This window comes from Hermetia illucens, chromosome 3 (genome assembly GCF_905115235.1).
Source record: "Hermetia illucens chromosome 3, iHerIll2.2.curated.20191125, whole genome shotgun sequence".
NCBI lineage: Eukaryota > Metazoa > Arthropoda > Insecta > Diptera > Stratiomyidae > Hermetia > Hermetia illucens.
Genome location: NC_051851.1, coordinates 92,819,928 through 92,840,674, shown reverse-complemented (window position 1 = coordinate 92,840,674; position 20,747 = coordinate 92,819,928). Strand labels below are relative to the sequence as shown.

At 41.1% G+C, this 20,747-nt stretch overlaps 1 protein-coding gene across 1 annotated transcript; it reads right to left on the bottom strand.

Annotated features, from left to right (window-relative positions):
• Nucleotides 1-309: 309 nt before the first annotated feature.
• Nucleotides 310-951, bottom strand: LOC119652061 (nuclear transcription factor Y subunit gamma-like). The gene has a single exon (XM_038055999.1). The coding sequence runs from the start codon at nt 949-951 to the stop codon at nt 310-312; it is 642 nt and encodes a 213-aa protein (XP_037911927.1).
• Between the last annotated feature and the right edge of the window lie 19,796 nt (nt 952-20,747).

The window sequence follows — 20,747 nt, the reverse complement described above, 5'->3', positions numbered from 1 at the left end:
TTATAGAAGAGGTTTTGATATTTTCCCAACCGGTTTACAAGTTTTTGCTTTTCAAGAATGTTCAAATGGTCGAGTTTTATATTGTCAATATTGCCAGACTCTAAATTACAAACTTCGTTAATGACGACCGAGTGATCATTGTATTCAAAAAATATCTTGTTATTATTGATTTCTAGACATCCGCTCTCTAGGTTAATTTAAGCCTTCAGGGGGATAAGAAAATTTTGGACAATGATGGAATGCGACATGTTAGATTCAGTGTTCCGGATATTTTGAATTCGGAAGGTATAGGAGTTATTATCCCCTTGTTTACAGGGGCTCTATGGGAAAATTTACCTCTTTTTGTTCTATGTTATCAACTTCCATCGATTCATGGGTGTTTTTGCCTTGACTGTATTGTCCGGAATTCTTATAATTGTTATGTCTTGTGTTATTGTTACTGTACTGTCCATGTCTTCTAGTTTGGTTGCTGTCAGAGTATCTATAGTTCTTGTTACGACATTGATCAGAATTATTTGATTGTTTTGGCTGAAAGTTATTATTTCTGTTTTGGTCCGCATTTAGATCACTGTTATGGTTTTTCGGATGTTTAATATTGTTTCTAGGTTTTCCGTTTTTGGGATAGAAATCTCCAGTATTTTTATTGTTATTATTGAGTTTGCTTTTCCTATAATGGTAATGAATAACATCTGTTTCCTCAAGGAGGCCTAGATCGTCAAACTTATTGTAAGCTTGAATCAAAGACATATCTCTGGTAATTAGGGAGCGGTAACTTCTGGTTAACATATCTTTTACAACATCCATGAGATTCTTATCATTATTCTCTGGACAGTAATTTTGTGGTTTAAATTCATCGAAATCATACAATTCATTAAGCTTATAATTTATAAATCTAATGCTACTAAATAACCCTCGAGGAGTACTAACCTTCAAATTATGGCTCTGGTCCATCAGCTTCTTGTAATTGTATCTCGGTCAGAAGTGTATCCTTAGTTCTCCTTTGATGAGGCCGCAGCTGACATTTTCCCCTGCATATCTGACCAAATTTATTTAAAATTTGGTCGAGTTTGAGCTCAAAGTTGCTTATGGGGTTGCTGTTGCTGTTCTAGTTGTCCCCGCAGTAATTCCATGTCCTGTTGATATCTAGCCTGCAATTCCTGCAAGGCCTGTCTGAGTGCTTTATTTTCACTATTTGGCATTTTTATTCTTCTGTTCGAATCGAACGTTAAATTTCGCCCCAATCGCATTCAATATTCGGTATAATCGATTCCCGAATTTCTTTACACTTGTTTACTGAGAAACACAACTTTGTTTTCAGGTTCACAAATTTATTTACACACAACACTTAAGTGATTATGTTATTTATTATATTCACGGAATCCTTTTCTTCGGAGAAGGATCCTATCGACTGCGCCAATTAAATGATAAGCTTTAGCTTATCTCAAAAACAAAAACTGTATTTTGTTTTCGATTATTATACTTTATTTTCAAATAATGGTTGTTTGAACTATTTGAACCGAATCGAACGGTGGCGGGCTTAAGACTAACTTAATCTAGTTGAATTCAGGCCAAAATCCAAGAGAATCCAAAATGTGCTGAAAATGCATAAAATGCATTTTCTGAATTGTGGAAATATTACACTTGCAGACTAAACATCTGCCAGTCTGGAATGTTGCAGCTTGATTCTTTGGTCACGTTGCTGACACAAGTGTGAGACATTATTTTTGTTGGGTCAGGCATTTCAGGTAACGTAACTCGTGTGCCAGATGTCAAAATATTTTGAAACAAGTCGGAATACCGGAAGCTCGCACTTCGGGTATAAAGGTTTTGTGCTCATCTTATGTAAGAAAGTTCAACGCACATTTTTCTATTCCTATATAGCTACAAATCCAACATATTCCTTCATCATTCATTCATTCTCTTGCAAACTACAAGATATGCATACATATTACAGCCATAGATATTCTCCTCACCCTAAACAAACAAACTGCCTATTTCCGAATACTGTATATATATATGCACGTATATAAATTGATCGTATCCATATTTCCGATTTACTTCGTGTACAAAAGCATGCATATATACATATATAGTACGCATATTAAATACGGCTGGTTTAATATACAAATATATCTATCTGAATTAGACACTACCCGTAAACTTCATTAGCACGTATATACTGTATACCTACACACACGTCTGTTTGGAGTAATTGACATTCATATATTATACAAATGACTAAAAAACTAAAACAAAATAATTCTTTCCGGCCCCATTCGTAAGAACTCATTTCGTTGTGGTATTGATGAATTGATATGTGAAGCTGACGTAATCCAGGTTGTAGAGTGCACGAAATCCACAAAAATGGCAAAGTTTTACCCCCTATAACTTTGTTAATAATAGTTGGATTTTCTTCAAACTTGACCACATTGTGCACTATATTCTTCATTACACCTACTTCTGGGATGAACATAAGGGGAGTTAACTTTATTTGTGCAGATATCGGGACCGCATTTATTTTGAGGCCTAGATATCGTAGAGATGCCCCAGTGTGATTTTTTTCAGATTTTTAGGTTGGATAGGTTCTGAGAACGAGACCTGTTACACTTTTTGGGGGTCATATTTTGTGCCCTCACTCCCCAATGTTTCACCCAACATCAAATATAAAACCAGTTTCGAAAAGTACTAATTGAGACCTTTCATTTGATACCCCACATGTCTACACTCTGTGAAAAAAAAACATTTGCACCCTCCATTCACATATATGGGAAGCCCCCCTTAAACTTAACACAAAATGCTGCATATAAAGGGAACACCAGATTACATACTCTCATCAATTTTCATGACAATCGGTCTAGCCGTTTCCGAATAAATCGGGTGTGATAGACAGATAGACGGACAGACAGACACCGCCTCGATTCTAATAAGGTTTTTTTTTACACAAAACCTTAAAAATGGCTCAACGCGTTTATAGGAATTATAGGCCCTAAATAAAACATCACCATTAATAACATCATCTATTATCATATTTAAAAAAATCTACGGTTAAACTCATTCAAAAAGTAGAAAATTTACAGCAATGTAAACTATAAAATAATAAGCCCCCCCCACCTTAACTTATTTGTTAAAATAACTTATTTTTAAAATTACTCAATCGACCTCAACCAATGAAAGGAAAGGACATGTATGAAGCCTGCAAACACAACGTATAAACTTTAAATTCTTACAGAGAAATGTTGAGCAAGCTACCTTTCAACTACGGCTTAGGATTCACCAGATAGACCTCGTCTAGAGTATTGCCCCAAGAAGTATTTTGGAAAAAATTCAGCTTCGGTGGGCATATCAGATGGAAAGACGATGGTAAAGTATGTGCGACAATACAAAATTCTTCTTAAATTCAAATATTGAAAGTTTTAATCTGTCAGTCATTCATAATATGATGATTATAATGAATTTCCTCCAGGGGGCACCTAGCTGCTAGGCGCCACATAGTTCCAGAGGGAAAAGCCACATTTTTAGTCCATAATATTTTTCACTGCTTTTTTTAAAACAAACCGTATTAAAATTGGTTCCCTGCCTGCCTATCTATCACACGCACTTTTCTCAGAAACGACTGTTGCGATAGTTACGAAATTTAGTCGGAAGGTGGAAACTGTGAACCCCACCCATGCGGTGGATTTCACCGCTGGATGATGAATTTAAGGGAGAGAGGTTCTCATACATTTAAAAGGTGGGCGGACATTTTTTTCACCGAATACAACCATGTGAGGTATCAAATGAAAGGTCTCGATTAGTATTCTTGGAAGCATTTGACATTGCTTGTAAAGCGAGGACTGCGGGGGTCCGACAGACAGTTACTTCAAGTAGCCGTTCTCTAAAACTACTCGACCGAAAAATCAGAAAAAAATACGGTCGTGTGAACCATTTACACGTCTAGGCTTCAAAATACTCCCCGTTACGATATCTGGTCAAATGAAATTAATCATCATCATCAGCGGCGCAACAACCGGTATCCGGTCTAGGCCTGGCTTAATAAGGAACTCCAGACACCCTGGTTTTGCACCGAGGTCCACCAATTCGATATCTCTAAAAGCTGTCTGGCGTCCTAACTAACGCCATCGCTCCATGTCAAGTAGAGGGTGCCTCGTCTTCTTTTTCAGCCATAGATATTGGCCTTATAGACTTTCCGAGCAGGATCGTCCTAATCCCTGCCAATTTTGCTGCTCAATTGGTGACTTTGGAGCAATGGGTGTCAAAGCGGAACTTATCGTCGAAGGTGACTCCGAGGTCTTGTGTGGAATTTAAGCAGGATAAGGAATGTCCGTTAAGAGAGTACGACAAAGAAATTGGTGAGGATTTTAGGGAGTAGTACATACAGTGACAGTTTACCATTAGTCAAGGACCAACGAACCAGAGTGATAATTGCGTAGATCGGGTAAACACGTCAAATGCTCCTATAGAGTCCTCGAGAGTGGGAGTACGTGTTAAGTTTGGACGTCTGTATTAAACACGCGACGGTCTTTTTAGACAAATTTAAGCCTTTCCTCCAGGAGGCAGGTAGCACTGATATAGTCAATGCGAGAGGATCTAGATTGAAACGAGCAGCTCTGTGCCCTTCAGGGATAACTCAAGACGTGTATCGTTTCTGGAAATCTTAATGATAATCCCCTCATTGTACTCATTGGGAAAGATTCGGTATGCAGAAGTAGTCCACAAAAATTGCTGGCATGGTATCGATCAATAGACGCTTTAATCCTTGGCATTCATCGATGCGCTCCCATGATTCCATACTCAACTAGAACTTGTGATGCCCGCGGCGGAAACAAATCAAAAACGAAGTCAAATGACCATTTGGTGATCATTTCTTTTAGGGAACTCCTAAATCTGCTTACTGGTGGTCGCTATGTGGCCAATATGATTTCTCGTAATCTGTCGGTCAGTTTAAGCCTAACCAACCTTTTGACCACATTTATGCTCGAACAATGTGCCACCAACGACGAGGCGATGAAACCTGCCAAAATTTACAAATTTCTCACCATTATTATTACCGTCATGAATATTGTGTTTTCCTATCGCATCTCTAAATAAGGGAGATACCACACAGTGCAGCAATTATAGAGGTATCACGTTGCTGAGTATAATCTATAAGATATTCTCCACTATCTTGCTAGGCCGGATAGACCCATACGCTCAGAACATCTTTGGCCCATACCAAAGAGGCTGCACTCCAGGCAAATCAGCAACAGATCAGATTTTCTCACTACGGCAAGCGATGGAGAAACTGTTGGAATATGGACAACAGTTGCACCATCTATTCATCGACTTTAAAGCCGCCTATGGTAGCATAGCCAGGGTAAAACTGTACACGGCCATGAGAGAATTCGGTATCCTGACGAAATTAATAAGACTAATTAGGCTGACCAGATAAAAGTGCGATGCCAGATAAAAGCAGGAGGATCACTCTCGAGACCATTCGACATCAACAATGGTCTACGACAAGGGGATGCGCTATCATGCGTCCTCTTCAACCTAGCCCTCGAGAAAGTGATCCCTGATGCCGAGGTAAACGCAAGAGGTACGATCCACTTTAAGTCCACCCAACGATTGGGCTATGCTGACGATATCGACATCATGGGAAGAGCCACCCGAGACATACAAACTGCCTTCATCCAGATCGAGCAGCGGCGCGAGATCCTGGGCTGCACAACAATGGAGGCAAGACAAAATATATCGTGGCAACGTCAGCACCGAAGACAAACCAACCAACAACATCAAACCGCACTGGTCAAACACGAAGAAGAATAAGGATAGGAGAATACAACTTTCAGACCGTTAACAATTTCTCCTATCTAGGGTCGAAAATCACAACCGATAACAGCTACGATGATGAAATCCGCGCACGGTAGTTGTCAGCCAACAGAGTCTATTTCAGCTTACAAAAACTGTTCCGCTCGAAACGTCTCACCATAGGGTCAAAGCTCTTACTGTACAAGACTATGATCTTGCCAGTCCTCATGTATTCCTCGGAAACTTGGGTTCTAAGCAAGAAAAATTACGAACTCTTGGCCGCGTTCGAAAGAAGAATCCTCTGAAGAATTTTTGGCCCCCTACATGAGGATGGACGATTCCGTAGCCTACACAATGACGAAATCTATGAGCGATATCATTACCGGGTAACGGTGGGCGGGTCACTTAACCCGTATGGATGAGGGTGATCGCACCCGGAAAGTCTATAAGGGCAATATCTATGGTAGGAAAAGAAGACGAGGCAGACCCTGCTTAAGATGGAGCGATGGCGTAGGCCAGGACGCCAGACAGCTTTTAGGGATGTTGGATTGTTGCTGGTGCCATAGGTTTACTTTAGCTTGTAGGTATAGTTTTCTGAAAGAATTACATTCTTCGATCCTCGAGATCGCTGCACTTTTGTTCCAGCTCCTAGTAACTTAGCCTTGCTAATTTTGACCAGCGTTTGCGAGACTGCAAAAAGCCTTTTACTTCCACTTCGAGAAGCAGAAACCGTGAGTCCTTCAAAGCAATTTGGAGCTACTTATGAACAAGTGGATTTTTCACCAAAAAGGCCTGGGACCTTTGCTTTTTAAGGTTTTGTGTAAAAACAAAACCTTATTCAAATTTTTTTCGGAGACGTTGGCAGCGATTGACACCAAATTTGGTAGAAAGTTGGGAACTGTGAACGCTCACGAATATTTAAGGAGGGGTCCCCATACATGCAAAAGAGGGGTGTACATTTTTGTTCATCAAATATAGTCGTGTGGGGTATCAAATTAAAGGTCTCGGTTAGTACTTTTCCAAGCCGGTCTTAACTTTGACATTTGTTGGAAAGGTGGGAAGTGCGGGGGGTTGAAAGTGATCATTTCTTTAACGGATCCATTCTGAGAAACTACTCAACTGAAAAGTCTGAAAAAAATCAGGAGGCTGCCACTATATAGTGCTTAGGCTCCGAAATACTCTCCGTACCGATATCTGTTCAAATAAAGTTAATAATAGTACATTAATATTGGCTACAGCACAGAGCATGATCTTGCCAAATTATTAACAAAGTTTTACTAGGTCAAAGCTGTAGCTTCTGTGCAAATTCATGACAATGAATGCCAATGTCACTTCAAAGTGGATATTTCCACATGATATATGCACATATATGTTCTACATACTAATGGGACAAATACACACTCAAATCTGTTTATGAAAGAAATACACAAAACCTTTCATAGCTGAAGCGTCTAGCTTCCGATTTCCCGACTTCTTTCATATAATAACTAATGGCTTATGCGTCCCAGCTTTTTGAGTAATATATGTATATCTGGTCACCAAATTGGAGATCTCAACGCTCTGCGTATGTAGCACCTTGGAGCAAAAACTTGACGAAAATAATACGCCACGGAGGAGTCATCAGCCATTTTTAAAAAAAATTTTGTTAATCCTTTCAATCCAAATAACGCAGTTTCGTTCGTTTGTTGCAGATATCCTTACTTTTGTTTATTATTGAAGTAATTAATAAAATTAGAACAATTATTTGGTCAGTTTCACATTGTTTTAAATTCCATAACTTTGTCTTCACCCAGTAATCCTCTACCCAGTCGATAAAGACATTTGCTAGGAATTACTATTAAATTATCTAAATCTGGTCCACATTATGGTTTAATAGCCGCAATTAGTTGTCTCTCCTAATAAAAGAAGCTTGAACGAGAGCAGTGATAACCCAGTATCTCCACACAATCTGTAATCCTGAAAATAAAAGCCAAATAAAAATTTTAAAGTTCTCTGTCCGGGGAGCAGAGCATTTTTCGGTAATTTATCTTATTCGTTCGCCCAAAAGAAAAACATTACAATTAACTACGTCAAGTGGCAAAAAGGGAAAGCATGTCCTCTTATAAATATAAGGAGAATTTAGAGAGTCATGCGGAGTATTTCAGACACTGTACAGACAATAGAAAGATTTGATTCCTACGCGGACTGAATTTAATGACAGCCAGAACCCATTCTGTGTACGTCCTCAGCACAAAGATACTCACTCCGTAATTTAGAGAAGCTAATCACATGAACGACAAAACCGTAACTTTATTGCGAAGACAACGTCAACGGCAATTATTCAACTGAAGAGCCAGGCTGAAATCCTTGGGGTTAGATACTTCCAGTTGGTGAAGGCCTGATTAAATTCACTATTGCTTGAGGGCCCTCAGGATCTTTCATCAAGAAAACGTGGAGAATGCCGACATGTCTCAGCTATTTTCATCTGTTTAGGTTCATTTAAACATTTCTTCCTTCTAGTAATTACGCACGACTTAGCTATCTGGCCGACGGATGATGTGGAACTGGGGCACATTCAGTTGGCACGAGAAGCCTCCTAATTTCCATAGGATTCAGATATCGATTTTTGACTGCGTTGAACCAGGCATTCTACCTTTATCTGACCTTAGAAAACTTACCAAGCAAATATGTGTGTGGTTATAGTCACATCTTCACTCGCATTTTATGTAAATTCATTTGATATTTATGCATGCTCACCACGTCTCCTACACGAATCCCTTCTGCAATGAACAATGTTCGCCGTCACCGAACTGACAAAATACATTTAAATCCCGAATTCCATGTTCATACTCATTCGGCGAAAGTATAAATCCATTGCTTATTAGTTTGCGATTACTTACGCGGGTATCAAATGACTTGATTCCTCGACATGTAATAGGCACATTTCCTAAGCGCCGAGCTTGCTCCCTAATTGAATCAGAAGGTTCATTAAACGCGTGTATTAAACACCAGCATGGCGGCGAAATTGCTATTCAAATTCAAACGGGGCTCCAACTTGTGATTGAAATTCAATGTTTGCAAACTAATTTCCTCATTCCACGCTTCACGTGCAAAAAGATTTAGTGGAAAAAATAAATCCCAATCTGAACTTTCGCCAACTTTCCGGGCTCATACAGGAGTTCAGTCGGAACTTGAATCCTCGTGCTAAAGAGCTTGGTTACATCTTTAATTAATTCATTTTTCATTTCAAAGACAGGTGGGTTGGTGCACGGCAAGGTGAGCCCGAGTGGTTGCTGGAGCACCATGTGTAGTCGTCTCGAGGTTGCGATGCCAGGCACTATCAATGGGGTAGATAGGCAGCTCCTGGGTGACGGGTACCAACCTCAACATCAGTCTGCCCATCCCTCTGCTAATTCATTCTGAAGTTTAATTAAAATTATTCCAGAGAATCACACGGCTCTGCGATAAGATTTCAAGGAGCGAAAAGTGAGCCTCTAATTAGTGCTGGGGGAGGGCGATGGTGACGCGGAACGCACGGGCGATATCACTGGAGAGACTCATATCTCCAAATGAACACTTCAATCGAAAGATAAATTCTCCCTCATTTTTCACCGTATCATCATTTGTAATAAGTCTGGAGATTGCGGAACGAAGTTCTAACGAGCTTTTGCGAGCAAAAAGGAAACGAGACCGAAAGTTGAGGGAATTGAGAACTGGCCATTTGAGTGGATGTGCAATAAATTTGCTGATTATATTTTTTCACCAAGGAGGCGCTTAAAAATAGCAGACATTTGGTTAGCGGAAATCCCTCAGATGTCCACACTAAAGATGCTATTTTACGCCATAAACTTGATACTCAGCTGTGGACTGTTGGAAGGCAATGAGGAAGGGAATGAACACTTAGTGTAGTTTGATGAGGATACATTTTTCTGGCACTCTGCCAACAATATCATCTTGCAGAGAATAATTCATCATTTAGGCCGAGGAAGCAAAAAATGCTTCTACTCATAACTAAATTTCTGGTGTGAGGAGTTTGGGGGGGGGGACTATGTCGAACGCTGGAGATTTTCCAGATTATATTTTCGAGAAATAGGGAAGTAAAAACCAATTTTCAAAGTTTGTCTTTACCAGGAAATGATTCAGTCTTCCCAAGCTATGTGTTGATAGTTCCGTGGAGTCATGACCTGCTAACTTATCGTAAAGTTTCTCCTTGATTTTTTTTGTGCGGGACTACCTATACCACAATGGATAATGGAATAAAAATTGGCTTACTTAGGAAACAGGCTTCGTAACTATACACAACCTCTTACATGCTTAAAATATGCAAAGCTCTATACGAGCTAATAACCTCTTGGTAGGTAGCACAAAACAAAGTGTTAATAATCAGCGCGAGAATGAGTTGAAAGAGTACAAGTTTACAAAAAAACCTGGAACAGCCAAGGTATAAGGCGGCTAACCTAGGAAATATTCTACACTAGCTACCACCTATTTGGTCCGTGATCTAAACGCCAAAGAAGGAAATGGTGCTATCTATTGTGACATAGGTACAAAAAGCCAACACAAAGGTCAGACAACTTTATTGTGATCGTACCGAAGAGATCAGAAGAGGAGGCTCATTTCGAAATTATTAGTAAACTGCAAACTGACTTTAAGAGGAGATTGAAGGAAGGCTCATTTATTACATGGGCAGTAAAATTAAAACTTAAAATATTGAAAAGTAAGTTTATTTTGAACCGAATGTGGTCGAATTGTAAACTGCAAGCGCACTTTTCTACGAACTGAAGCATTGGCACCCATATCGATAAAATAATATACTTTTAGTTTTGCATTCTATTCAGCATAACCAAGTTCCCTAGGGGCATTTTGGTAAGTGGACTCCATTCCATGGTATAACCTGAAAGGCAATTGTCACTCTCTCATAATGTCTGACCTATCCATTGCCACTTCCACACTTCCACTTGCCAATAGTTCAAAACAGTCTCAACTTGATCTTGGTGTTGAGATAGCTGCATTTTCAAATTTTAAACAGGGCAGCGAAAACGAATCTAGTACTTGTTTGTTTTGTAACATCCAGTTCGATGCCGCCGCCGGTTCCTAGATATACACATTGATCGACGCTTCCGACGTTCTGCCCATTAATGCAAATAGGGACAATACGATCACCCGTCAGATTGAGGACCATTATGACCGGTGTTTATCTTCAGTCCAACTCTATTTGCTTCTTTTTCCAAATCCGGAGCCATTTGCAAGGTACATGACTCGGTGAGAGACCAAACAGATGTCATCAACGTAGTCGAAGTGTTTGAGGAAAGATATCATCGTCGATTGAATTCCTCCACATCGTCCGGACAAGGCAGCATGAAGAACGTCACCGATAACAAGAAGAAATAATATTAGTGACAGGATGCAACCCTATCGGGCTCCGCTTTGACCCTCCAAACCCTTTGATATTTTACCTAGTTACAGCACGAGACATTTTGCGTGATCATACATCGCTCTGATAATTGCTTTTAGTTTCTCCGAACATTACGACGCAATCTTGTGCCAAAGCCCTCTGCCGAGAGTGGATCCCTCGCTTTGGTGTCCCTGCAGTGATCATCACTGACCAGGGAATGCAATTTGAGTCCACCCTTTTCTCGGAGTTAGGCAAACTCCTGGGATTCAAATGGGATCCAATGGGATGCTAGACCGTTGGCACCGGACGCTGAAAACCGCCATTATGGCCCGCGACGATCCTTCCTGGACTCAAGTCTTGCCTCTCGTCCTACTTGGCTTCCGAACAACCCACCGAGAGGAATTTGCTTCCAGTCCCGCTGAGCTGGTATACGGAGAAAGCCCAAGGATCCCAAGTGATCCGCTCTTCGACAAGAGATCAGGCCTCACAGATTCGGGATTGCTCTGCCTGCTAAAAGACGACCTTCACCGCATGAAAATGACACCATCCATCCGACACACATCCGCACCTGCCTGCGCTCCCAAGGAGCTGGATGGATGCCATCCGGAAGCCGCTGCAGCGTCCATACGAAGGCCCGTACCGTATTCTCGAGCGGGGAGAGCATTCCTTCCAGCTCGAGATCGGAGGACACAAAAAGGATGTCTCCTTATTCAGACTCAAGCCCGTGTGCGCCCCAAATCAACGTCGCGTTCGCTGCGCAGAATCATGAGGAACCCGGTTCAGTTGCGGAAAAAAAGTGAGTTGACATAAGAATTTCAATCAAGCAAAACTAATTATTGAAGTTGTTAAATTTGTCTACTGAGAGAGTCGCTACGCTAATTATTCCTTAACTTTCCCTTATATCAATAAAATTATGTAAGTTGCGATTTCTACATTTATTTTAAAATATCTAATATCTAGAAAAATCTTACAATCAAGTGGTACCAAGGCTAAATCATCAATGCAGGATGATCTAGAGCGGAAACCAGCAACCTGCCCTCTGTCGATCAAGTTTTCGAGATGTTTATTGATGCGTTCCAGGGTCATTTTAGCTACTATTATTGCGATGGCGGGGAGCACACAATTACCCATCCAAATGTCACATTCAAAACGAGGCGGAATCTTAACAATTATTCCCTTCTTCCACTCTCTGGGAAAAGTCTCGGAATCCCAAGATTTCCCTACGAGTTCGTTCGCACGCTTTTTCGAATCTAAAAACATTTTGTAGAGGTAGAAGGTGTGCAGATTCTTCACTGAAAAAATCTTACTTAGGTATTTTCGTCCAAGATGTGAGGAGATCGGAAAGCTCCTACTAGAGTTTTGATGTCCCACTTCATAAAGGACCACCAAATGCCACTCTAGTGGTGCCGGATTCCTTCAGAGAGATTTCCGTCTGAGGGCGGGAATTCAAATTTATCCATTTATCCAAGCTGCTGCGGCAATTTCACCTTTCAGAGAAGACTTGACAGTAAATGATCACATAATAAAAGTTAACTCTGGCCCCACTATTATGGGTCCGGATGCTTGGCAAGCCAGTTTATGAGCTTCCTTATTACCAGCAATGTTCGAATGCCCTTCTCATCAAGATTCTGCGACGAAATATTCAAGATATATGTTCAATAACACCTGTAAGACGAAGACGGCATTTGAAGCTACAGAAATCACAAGCCTTTCACCATTTCCGATATTATCCCTAAGATCATATTTCCTTCTTAGATGCCTGAGCGAGGTATATTCACATTTATTAGCATCCAGATCAGGAATTACGATTACGGTAGCACCTAAATGACAATTTTACGCTTAATACTTCATAGAAGAAAGAAGAGGAAGCGGCCTACCGGTCACATACAACAACCTTAGTGAACCTGATTGCTGATGCATCTAACGCCACAAAAGATGTTTTCAAGGTAGTTCTTAACTTTGAAGATAACTACTGAGGACAGCTTTACACTGGGCAATCGAGATTCGCTACGGAGCAGTACGACCAACCCTATGAAAAACTTTTGTTCTCGGTGCTCCCAGGGCAGCACTTGATGAGTTACTCCTGACTTGGAAAACACCCTCAGTTATCCTCCAATATTGTTTAAAGAATTTTTAATACTCTAAACAAAAAGGTAATTTCCTCCATTTTTCGAATTCAACTCCAATGAAATATCAGCGAATTCCAGAAAGAAAGAAAGAAAGCAAAAAACATATCCTACGTTTAAAACTACTTAAAGTTGAGAAGTTCAAAGGACCAAGCTGTTCTGCGTTGTAATTTCGACAAAGCCTAGCAATCGGGGAATGAAAGTAGACTTCGAGCTCTGCGAAGGGCACGTTGAAAATATCTGCGCTACGTGTGTTATAAGACGCAGGACGGCAGGTGACCTCGTCAGAGGCGGAGCAATCCATCAGACCCGAGGAAAGTTTAAAGAATGTGCATAGATCCAGATAGGATCTACGCTGTTGTAGGAAGGGAAGGTACAGAAAGCGGTGGCGGGAGGGGTAATCCACACAAGGAAAGCTTTTCTTAAAGAAGAGGGAACGGGTGAATTTACGTTGCACATTTTCAAGGGCAAGACAATCAAAGTTACGGGAGGGTGACCAGATCACGGCGCAATACTCGAGGGTATTCCTCACGAGGGAGTTGAAGAGAACTAAGGAGGGTTGGGTGGACTCAAAATCAGAGAAGGAGCGAATTATAAAGCCTGACAATTTTGCAGCTCTATTGATGACATCGAGGCAATAGGTGTCGAAGCGGAGCTTATTGTCGAAAATGACTCCGAGGTCTTGAGTGGAATTTAAGCAGGATAAGGAATGCCCGTTAAGAGAGTAGGAGAAAGAACGGGGAGAGGATTTTAGGGAGTAGCACATAGAGTGACACTTTCTGACGTTTAGCGCTAAACCATTAGTCGAGCACCAACGAACCAGACTGTCCAGGTTAGACTGAAGGGAAACACAGTCCATAGGCGACGATATAGCGGAAAACAGCTTAAGGTCGTCTGCATAGAGCAAACAGGGACAAGTAAGGAGGGGAGGAAGGTCGTTAATAAAAAATAAAAATAACAAGGGATCCCGAATAGATCCCTGTGGGACGCCAAAGGAGGGGGAGAAGGAGCGGGAAGTACAGCCGTCAAAAGAGACGTGGCAGGATCGGTTGGAAAGGTAAGAAGCAAGCCATAAAACAAGTGGTATGGGGACGTTTAGAGACGTGAATTTGGATAGAAGTATTTTGTCATTTACAGTGTTGAAGACTTTAGCGAAGGCAGTGTAAATGGTAGCCACTTCTTGCCTTGAATTTAGATATTTGGCGGTGGTAAAGTCAAGCAAGTTGGAGGTAGTGGACCTACGTTTAACGAAGACTTGTTGCTCTTTCACTATATGCTGGCCAAAGTGAGCGGACAACCAGTCGCTGACATATCTTTCAAGGATTTTGGAACAGGAGGAGAGGTGGGAAATGGGACGGTAATTCTCGGCAAGCGTACGATCACCACTTTTGTGTATGGGGATGATGAGAGCCTCTTTCCACAAGCCGGGAAAATGATTCTCTTCGAGACTGTTGTTGCAAATAAGAGATAGTGGATGGGAAATGGATTTACCGGTTTTGAGTAAAAAGAGGTTTGGAAGATCATCGTAGCCAGGTCCGCCAGTGGCATCAAGTTTGCCAATGAGGTATTCGACAAGGATAGGGGTAAGAAGGGGAATGGTAGGCGATGCGGGGCAGGCTACATCCACTATCGGGAGGGATTCGGAGTAAGGAGGGAGAACATAGACTGACGAAAAGTAGCGGCAGAGTAAATCATAAGATAGTTGGGGGGAGTTAGCTGAGAAGCCAGAGAGGGAGGGGATAACTGGGCAGGGCAGCGGGAGTTGCGAATCTTCCACACTGGTCAAATATTCGTTACTGGCCTTACGTATTAAGGATTTGACCGATGAACGTAGAGATTTGAAAAAAAACTAAGTCAGCATCATTTCTAGGAAACAGGAACTTCTTCTTCGCAGTCTCTTTTTGACGTAGTTTTTTGTGAACTTGAGTGCTGAATCAGACAGGGTAAGAGCGTAAGCACTTAGGAGAGGAGGGAACGTAACAAGGGAGAAGATCAGATAAAATGGTATGGTATGGTACTATGCTTAGTGCCGAAAACAACCCCAGTATAACGTCATGGGGGTTGTTAAGCGAAAGTTTGGTAAATAAAGTTAACAGACAGGCATGATCCGCTTTAATTTCCTTGAGGGAGTAAATAACTCATAGAATTCAATTAAATAAATGTAACCAAGGCATTTCTATGCTCCACAAAGTAATGGTGGGTAAACAATTGAAAACTAAATCTCTAGCATCCACTCCGCTCCACTCCTTCGGTAAAAAATCTGTACATCAGAATTAAATTAATTATAAGGAGTCAACAGAAAGTTCGAACTATTATATTCAGTTTTACTGCGCTTGACGGTCTTTCTGCGAAATTGTTTGTTGCAGTTTCTGCGGAGTTGCTGTGTTCGAAAATACTAGGAATGTAGATCTTTCCTAAAGACACTTGAACAAGTTCTGAAACCGGAAACTGAACGCTTCAGGTATAAAAGGTAGATATAAATATTAATGGTCGTTCCATTCCCACCTAAGACGTGATGTATTATATATGCACAAATTATATCAGAATATTCACTTTAGCGTGATACTGACATTCCAACCCTTTAGCCTATATTACAGCAAAATTTCATAATTCTAGGATGAATTCAAGGGGGTTTTACAGTCTATTATTATCTATTTGAACTGTCACCGGTGTGGCGGATACTTCGGAGCCTAGGTACCGTACAGTGCCAGCGGTGTGATTTTGGCTGGGTAGGTTCTGAGAATGGTTCCACGAAAGAAATGATCACTTTCCAGCCCCGCCCTCACCCATCTGCATTAAATGTCAGGCTGAGCATTGAAAAACAATAATCCATACCTTCCATTTGATACCCTACATGTCCGAATTTGGTGGGAAAAAATGTACACCCCCCTTTGCTTGTATGTAGACCCTCCTTAAGTTCCACATAGAACGATGTAACTCACTGTGCATAAGTGTTCACAGTTCCCACCTTCGCACTAAATTTGGTGTCAATCACTATAACTATTTCTGAGAAAAGTGCGGGTAGCAACCCAATTTCAATAAAGTTTTGTTTTACACAAACCTTATGGTTGCCGTTATGGTTCTGAAGAGAAACAATCTTGATTTTGACAATTGGATGGGTATATGCAAGCTGCCCACCGTCAGAAATAATGATAATAGCTAAAACCACACTGGAGCGTATCAAGGAACACCTCGAAAACGACACAGCGCACCACCACGCTGGAGGACGGGATACTCGAGTGTAGCAAAAAATATTTCATAACATTTTAAAGTGGTTCTACCATAATAACCAAAGATCTCTTAAAGCAAAAAAAATCCATTCAGAGGTTGAATTTTATTACAAAAGGAAATAGCTTTATTTATTCATTCAAATCAATTTAATCTCCTTCAAAGTAAACCACCCTGCTGAGGTTTTTTTCATCTCTCAAAGCAAGCCAGACAATTGTTTCCAGGTGTAGCCTTTAAATAGCGCAGAGATTTACGTTGCATTGCTGCAATAAGCTTAAAGCGACGTTTTCAGGACGGTCTTTTGAATTTGGGAAAATCCGGAAGTCACATGGAACTCGGTTGTGTGAATACGGTGATAAGGGAAGAATATACTCTACGCAATCACGCAAATGACCCATAATATTCAAATAGTACTCCAATGAAAAAAAAATCATAATACAAAACACCACGATGGTCGAAGAAAACTGTCACCATAACCTTAATTTTACCCTCCAGGGTCTGTCTCATCTTCTTTTTCTACCATAGATATTGCCATACGGATTAAGTGGCCCGCCCACCGCAACCTGTTGAGCCGGATTTTATCCACAACCAGACGGTCGTGGTATCGCTCATAGATTTCGTCATTGTGTAGACTACGGAATCGTCCATCCTCATGTAGGAAGCCAAAAATTCTTCGGAGGATTCTTCTCTCGAACGCGGCCAAGAGTTCGCAATTTTTTTTTGCTAAGGACCTAAGTCTCCGAAGAATACATAAGGGCTGGCAAGATCATAGTCTTGTACAGTAAGAGCTTTGTGATACGTTTCGAGCAGAACAGATTTTATAAGCTGAAATAGACTCTGTTGGCTGACAACAACCGTGCGCGAATTTCATGCGCATAGCTGTTATCGGTTGTGATTTTCGAGCCGGAGAACGGATTTTAAAATGACGAGCACAGCAACAACAACGGATTAACGATTTGTGCATTTTCTCATGAACATCCGCTCCCGGAAGAGACCGAATGCTGCTAAGCAGCCAGTCGCTACCCTGTCGCAATATAAGACTACTGTAACAGCGCTGCAAGAGATGCGATGGATAGGGATTGGTTTTCTGGAGAAGAGCCACTGCACCATATATTATAACGACCATCCAGTAAACCATGTACTCGGACGGAGTAGGTTTCTTAGTCAGCCAGAAAATGAAACCTGCTGTTATCGGCTTTGAAAATATAAGCGAAAGACTATGAACTCTGCGTTTGCGAGGCAAATTTAGATGTATAAGTCTCATAAACGTTCACGCCCCTACCGAGGAGACTGCAAAGTTGGAGAAGGATACCTTTTATGCCGCAGTTGAGCGGACTCTCGAAGCCTGTCCCAAGTATAATATCAAAGACGGAGCCCGTATTCAGGCAATATGTTGGCTTCCCTAGCTTACATAGAGCCACAAACGTATGTGGGCCTCTCCAGACGAGACCACTTTCAACCAAAGTGACTACGTACTGATTAAACGCCGCCGCCTCTCAGCCTTGATGAATGTCAGAACATATAGGGGTTCCAATATAGACTTGGATCACTATCGCGTTGGCATAGTACTCCGGGCTCGAATTCCAACACGAACTAAAATCCCCGTTGACAATCAGATGAGAATACTGAAGCCATTCACAACACAGTCCATCGAGCACCTCTAAGGGGGAAATAGATGCAACAACATCCGCAGCTAACAGATGTCCTGGAGATGAAGCATCAACAAATGATCTTCACAACTACCTGAAGATCGTTATCATTGATAGGGCCACAAATATACGGAACGGCTGATTCGAGGATAAATGTTAGCTAAAAAGGAAACGGAAAAATGCTGCATACCGAGTAACATTGCATTTTCAAAGAACACGGGTACACGTAGAGACTTATCACCAACTCCGTCGAATGGAGCAGCGACCTCACGGACAGAAAAACGAAGCCATGGAGAACTAACTGTCTGTGAAGTCGAAAAATCCGTAGGGATGAGGATGATCCAGCCCGGGAAGACTGCAAAGACAATATCCATGGTAGAAAAAGAAGACAAGGCGCACTCTATCTGAGATGGAGCGATGATGGCGTAAGTCAGGATGCCCGACAGCTTTTAGGGATATCGAATTGGTGGACCTCGTTGCAAAACCGGGAAGTCTGGGGTTGCTTACTAAGGCAGGCATACGCCGACTGTTACGCCGTTGATGATGATGATGGTTGCACAAAATGTCGGAAATATCACTTCAACATTTTCTTGTCATCTAGTAATTCCAAGATTTTATCAAAATATCGAAAACTTGCCAGGAATCTAAACTTGTTTCAAACCGTCCGGATAATTTAGAACCAGTAATTGACGGGTCCGGTGGTCGTGATGGTTAAGTGTTAGCCTCTCGATCTAGTTACCGCGAGTTCAAGTCTCGGTCGTCTTTGATGATTGTGTTCATATTCGTGCTGTCGCGCTGCAGTAGGCTTATCACTTGCACAGTATTAAACGTGATGATAATGAACCTAAAGCAAAGTCTCATGAAAACTGAGGCTGTGTGGATACCTTGTACTCTTCAAAGGAGCAGGGGAAATGCAATTCGGAGGGAATTAATAGGTAATCGTTTCACTTTTTGTATGAAATTAGATCTGAGAAAGAAATTCCGCTTCTCGAGTTTTAATTTTCGAATTATTGTTTCCCATCTATCCGCTAAAGACGACTTTTTAAATTCGCCTTTATGCCATCCAGTGTGTAAAGTGAGGCAACGCGGCATGGAGAACCTGATATGAAACCCCACGAAATCTACGAAAACGATCTCAGTGTATTTTTTTTTATTTAGGATGTGTTCTCCGCTTACTACTTTCGAACGCAAAAAGGCGCACATTCACTTTAACAATGCATTAAAGTAAGTAACTTCAAAGTTAATTATATTCAGGTTTTTAATGATATCTGATACCAGATGTCAGGTTGAAACATTTTGAAATAGGGAACATAATAAAGTTCCTGTCAGTTATAGACTTGAATGACATATTACAGTTAATAAGTATACTATAACCAGTTAAGAGCACAATCGCTCTTTTGAAACGCGGTGTTGCTTCCCTTAATAATATTATTATTAGCTATTGATCCTGAATATCAAACTGTGTTTCTCATCCATTCCATCCAGTTAATGCCCCGCCGATTTTTTCTATTATTTTCTATCGAAACTGACCAATCTATCGAACCGGCCTCATTAAAAAAGAAAAGCTTCTCTCAACGGCATTTGTGTTTGCATTTGCATGCTTACTATTTTGTACTACACAGCATAAGCAGGTCTTTGATCCAGCTATGCACAAAAAACGCTAATGATCATTTTGTAAAATTAAGGAGTTTCTATACTAAAATTGCGAAAGTTTATATGAATTTTAGGATCTTCAGGGTAAAAAATTGCAACGTAACGCAAGAAGATAAGGAACCGATGCTTGTCGTTGTTATTGTTTAGCTCAGCGTAAGGTCCACTCTCGAGCCCGCTTTATAATTCAACCAGCAACGAACACAGATTTACGACGTCAACCTATTTCTCGTGTGCTCCATGCCACCTTCCTGGTTGTGAATAGGATTACCTGTTATACCTCCTTAATTATTAGATTGTTTGCTTCAATAAAGTTGCTCCCATCATCGCTGTAAATCTGGCCACATAAACCTCTCCTTCTGGCGAACCTCTTAAAGACGACTAAAAATGTTTCTTTTTTTTTTGTTAAGGATACTGGGGGTCCCGAGTCCGCACCCGCTTGATGACGGACCGGACCACATGGGAAGCATCCTCAACAAAATATTGACTTCGCCCTAGTTTAGGTCTGAACTTTTCGACGGACTTCACTTCGATATGATTCACACTCATGTTATGTTTGCGGTTATATATAAACGGATCGATTACTACTTGTCCCTACTTTCGGTCACGCTGCTCCCAGGGCAGAAGTGAGGCAGCATCTGATGAGTTGAGTTGCCCCTGCTTCTGTTATTTAATCCCTTATTTGCTCTAAATGCATAACTTTGGTCACCATACAAATAAAGAGGCAGACATATCTCCTTTGACATTTGTATCTTGAATGGTCCGGTGTAGTGCACGCTACAGTGTAAGAAAGATGGACTTGGTGTAATGGGGGCTGCGGGCAAATTTCCTATCAACTGTTGTATACTTTGACTTGTATACTTCATGCTGATAAGACATAGATATATCTCGTCACCTATTATCCTTTTATCATTTATAATCTAGTATCGCATT